The following is a 4,827-nucleotide window of genomic DNA, read 5'->3' as shown; positions in this document are numbered from 1 at the left end:
TCTTAACAAAAAAAACTGTTGCATGATCTTTTGCAAAATTGTACCGAAAATAGCGTTTGACCGTTGAAGTTTGCTGTACATATATTATTTTATTTTGGTACACACATTTCAGATACAATTAATTCCATGTCTGTGCCGAGATACAAAGAAGACGTATTAAATACAGCCTAAGGACGGTCTCTCTCAAATGGAGAGGAATTAACACTTCAAAAGTGCACAGAACACGACAGAGTTCAGAAACCTAAAGTACTCGTTGCGTCTTTCGAACTGTTAATAACGCTGGGTTACTCTAAAAGGTGCACCTAATTGTATTTTACAAATTTGTTTTCATAAAGTGGGCTGTTTAAAGATTATAGACTATATTTCCAGTTAATATGAAAGTTTAAGTACTTTTCTATTTAAAAAAAAAATCAAATACACGCAGACACCAGGTCAGATCTACTCCAGGATTTATTCTATATTTTGGGGTCTGCTGCAAACCCACTTGTTACGAAATATATGCGAAATTTGCCTTTAAACTATCTGACTGCCAGTATATGCAAATAAGTAGATACATGCTCCATTAAATAAAATAAAAAGCCATTCAACATTTACCGAACATCGTCTGCTTCATTCTATAAGGTTTTTTTTCACAAATCGAAAATAAGAAAAAAAAAGTTCTCAAAGTGCGATGCATACACCTCAAGATATATATAAGTTCAGAAAATCGCAATGAATTCTCCAGCGACATATCACTGTAACTTTATTGACAACAACCAAAAAAGACCCTTAAATTTACCCTTATATATGTTCAAATATTTTTTCAGAAGAATTTACAGGAAAATACTATACAAGTCGTCTCCTGGACAAATAACATCTCACACCTAGATATTGGTGGAGTAATTATTTAATAATTAACTATTCTTAATCATGACCCCAGTTTTACAAAGCCTTGCAAATATTTTACAAAGTTGTTATCCTTTTCAGTCTCACTACACGGCGCCGTCCATCGTGTTTAAAATCAATTCGTCCCTTTATTTTTTGACAACGTAAAGAATAAGTACCTTAATATACATGTTCAAATACTTGTCGAAGAATTTACAGGCGAAAATACTATACATACAAATCATCTCCTGCAGAAGCAGAATTTGCACTCGTAGCTACAAGTGTTGGAGCTTCTTCAGGTAGTTAAGGACAAAAAAGAAACCGAATATGTTTCGCCCTGTGAATATGTGACTATTGTGCGTTTTATCGGATTAAAGATATTTGGAATACAGGTACAATTTAGAGAAACCTTCGCATCTACAGAGGCAAGGAGTGTCGATTTACAGAGTTGTTCGAAGTTAACCAAACGAATTACCGGCATTGCACAGGTGAAAACATACACAGCAGCTTTTTTTGTGATCTCACCAAGGTTTTGTAATCCGGTCACAACAGAAGACTTTGGATTCCAAAGAAAACTTAGAATTGTTTTGAGCGGATGCAAAGATTTCTCTAAACTCTGTTGCAACGGATTGAAGTAAGCGTTGCAGTATCAGGCGGCTAAACTGTAATAGCAAGAAAAGGTATTTCTACCTAAACGAATAAATCACACAATTGCAAGTGTAGGACATGGTGAAATTAAAGCAAATTGGATTTTTTTTTGTCCTGAACTACCTAGGCTATGCGAGCAAAGCAGATTTGGGTGCATTTTTGTTGATTTTTTTAAAGCTCCTTTTTTTACTTACACGTAAATCTCTTTTTGAAAGTTTTAACCCCAGGTTTCTGCTGTTTCTTGAAAGCGCCTTCACTCAAGGCCGTTGTTATGGCCGTTGAGCGCGGCTGCCGAGCCGCCCTGGGCTGCTGCCTGCAGCAGGTCCGGGGAGTGGCAGCGTGGGGAGCCGGGGGCGCTGTGCTCGCTGTCGGTGTCGCTGCCTTTCTTGCTGCCATTGCCCCCGGCTCCTCCGGCCCCTCCGCCGACTCCGCCGACCCCGGTGGCCTGGTGTGTCTTGACGTGCTTGCTCAGGTGGTCGCTCCGCATGAAGCGCTTGTTGCACACGGGGCAGGCGAACCTCTTCTCGCCGGTGTGGGTGCGGAGGTGGCGCTGCAGCTCGTCCGAGCGGGTGAAGCGCTTGCCGCAGAAGAGCCAGTTGCAGACGAAAGGTCTCTCGCCCGTGTGCCAGCGCAGGTGGGCTTTCAGGTGTGAAGTCTTGCCGTAGACCTTGCCGCAGCCCGGAATGTGGCAGCTGTGCAGGCCTTTCCTCCGCAGGCTGGCCCCGGCTGGCCCCAGGCGCTCAGCCTCCTGGCAGTTGGGGCAGTCGCAGGTCGCCCGTCCTGAGTAACGCCTGGCCGAGGAGCGCGGAGATCCGCCCAGGGCAGCCGGGCTGGTCAGCATGGAATTGGCGGCGAGCGGCGAAGGAGCCGAGTCCTGGTAAGAAGGTGGTAAAACAGGCTTGAAGCCATCCTGGGTGATCAGGTGCTGGCTGCTGCTGAGGAGGTGAGAAGATGCCCCATTGATGCCGGCTGTGCTGAAGGCCGAGTGGCTGAGACCCGAATAGTCCGAGTTGTAGCCGCCCAGAGGGGAATGCAGAGATGACTGGAGCCCGCTGGTGTGTAAGGAGGACTGCAGGGCCCCGTTGGGGTTCTGAACGTCAATCCAACCTGCTGTTCCTGGGTGGACATCCCACCAAGTCGATGCGCTGCTCCCCACGTCCCCTGCTATCCCGGGATGGGACGGTTTGAACCAGGACTCGTACGGATGTGCCATCCCAACACGGGGGTAGATGCCTTGCAAACTGTTTTGCAGAGTGTCCACTGTCGTATGAACTTTGGAGATGAAGACAGGTTGGGCAGCGTCCTGGGAGCTGCTGGAAACTGGAGACTGAAAGACCGAGTACTCGTTCCCAAAGGGCGATGTGGAAGAGGTGTTGGAGGTGAGGGAGAAGGCGCTGCTTCCCGATGAACAGTTGACACTGAATGAGTCTGACAGTCCTGCCCCGTTCCTGGAGCCTGACACCCCAAAGCCAGAAAGGCTAGAGCCGCTGTTGCAACTGGAAGCTGATCTTTTCCAAGGATGGAAACCTTTTCCAAAAGACGTGTTGTCCGACAGAGAGGGAGACGGGCTCGGGCTGCCGATTTTATTACATGTAGCAGCCAACATTGCCAGAGGAGTTGATCCGAGCCTCGGTTCTTCCTGCAAAGAGTGGGCAAACAAACAAAAAAATGCATACAGTTGCAATAAGCCCAGTTGGATACGAGCACATTAGCACAGCAACTGATTTTACAGCCAGCTTACACTGGCAGAGTTAAAGTTGCACTGTTAATTCAAATATATTTACGTCCTTTAAGTTAGAAGAAAAATTGGCAGTGAATGTGTTTACGAAAACGTGTAGCTGTGAAACTCAGTAGAAAACAGCAGTGCATTATCAGCTTTTAAAGTGTTTTCTTTAGTCTTTAACATAATACAAACTTCAAGATAAAATACAGAATTGGGCCTCACCCAACTCCACAAACTGCATCAAAAAGAATATAACTAACATACCTGTAGAACCTGGAGGATCGTAAGAATAAATCAGAAGGCAATTTAAAATTTCACAGGTAACTCTGCTGAAATGTAAAAAAAGGCCTCCCTCTGTCTTTCCGTGGGATCGCGCTCAGAGGAAGTTCGTGCAAATGCCCTTAGAGCGGTGCCAAACTAAAATGTGACTCGGCCCTTCTTTTACCTCTTGCTTTTAAAAAAAAAACTCAACAGGAGACTGATAGCCCTGCCTTGACTGGGACTTTTTGAACCACCTCGATCTAACAATAAAGAGCTAATTAAACCAGCAAGAAAATCCTTAGACTCACCCCCAGAAGTGAAGTTGCCATCACAAAAAACTGCCCTCCTCAGAGGATCTCTTTTTTATTATTTATAAATCAGAGCACTTTTTTTTCGAGGTGTGCAATACAATGATCAGTTCCGCCCATTCAACCACAATTGTAGCGTCTCTCGCCTTTGAAGTACCGCTAAGCCGCCACCAGCCAATCAGCTTCGCTGATCTCGTGACACAACGCATTGTGACGTCACCCAACGCACTCTTCCACTCAGCTCCTCTAGAAAAAACATTACACCAGAGCTTAGGGCTCAGGGCTAAATTGGATATGTTATTCAAAAGGCGTCTGTCTTTTTTGTTTTAAAGGTTGACTCGTCCTATATCTCAGCCGCCAACACCTGAAGCTATGAGCTGTAGTCCTTTGTTCACCTACCATAATTCTTAAATTAATGCTACACCAAAGTCTTCTAATACTTTTCGCGATTTATATGTGTGTGTAAATTGAACTTAAAACAAATTGTTTGACTTTCCAGTGATCAGGTTATTCTGTAATACCTTAAATAAATATGATTTGCTTGCTTTGTTTGTGGTATGTTCCGATAATTGATCGTTTGGATTGGTTTCCTTTTTTTGCTTTAAGCCCTCTGATACTTCCGTGTCTTTATAAAAAAGAAGTTTAACCAGAGCGGTGACATTATTTCAATGTTTTATGAATCTGTCCTCATCCTGAACTGAACCCCGTTTGAGAGAATCTCCCTTATGTGAAACATTGTTTGAAGCGAACTTTCACGGAAGTAATTGTTCCTTTAATTAGATCTCCTTCTTTTGACTCGTTTTGCCAGTTTTTCCACGACCTGTTAAAACTAAAGTGCTAAACAGGCATCCTGTTAAGGATTTTGAACGAAACCAATTCCGCCATTGAAGTTTGCTGTACATAAACGTCTGCTGATCTTTCATCCATAGATAACAATCAATGGACTATGAAAGGAGGCAAAAAGTAGTGATACCCAGGTTAGACAAACTGCCTACAATGTGTAAAACGCATGCATTTCCAGAT

The 4,827-nt window shown here is 44.0% G+C and overlaps 1 protein-coding gene across 1 annotated transcript; it reads right to left on the bottom strand.

Annotated features, from left to right (window-relative positions):
- Positions 1 to 1,765: 1,765 nt before the first annotated feature.
- Positions 1,766 to 3,825, bottom strand: sp8b (sp8 transcription factor b). The gene is made up of 2 exons (XM_068050979.1): positions 3,805 to 3,825; positions 1,766 to 3,151 (listed from the first exon to the last, which is right to left on the bottom strand). The coding sequence occupies exons 1-2, from the start codon at positions 3,823 to 3,825 to the stop codon at positions 1,766 to 1,768; spliced, it is 1,407 nt and encodes a 468-aa protein (XP_067907080.1).
- Between the last annotated feature and the right edge of the window lie 1,002 nt (positions 3,826 to 4,827).

Source organism: Heterodontus francisci, chromosome 2, assembly GCF_036365525.1.
Source record: "Heterodontus francisci isolate sHetFra1 chromosome 2, sHetFra1.hap1, whole genome shotgun sequence".
Lineage (NCBI taxonomy): Eukaryota > Metazoa > Chordata > Chondrichthyes > Heterodontiformes > Heterodontidae > Heterodontus > Heterodontus francisci.
Note: the sequence above shows the minus strand (reverse complement) of the source record. Positions and strands in the feature narration are given on the sequence as shown.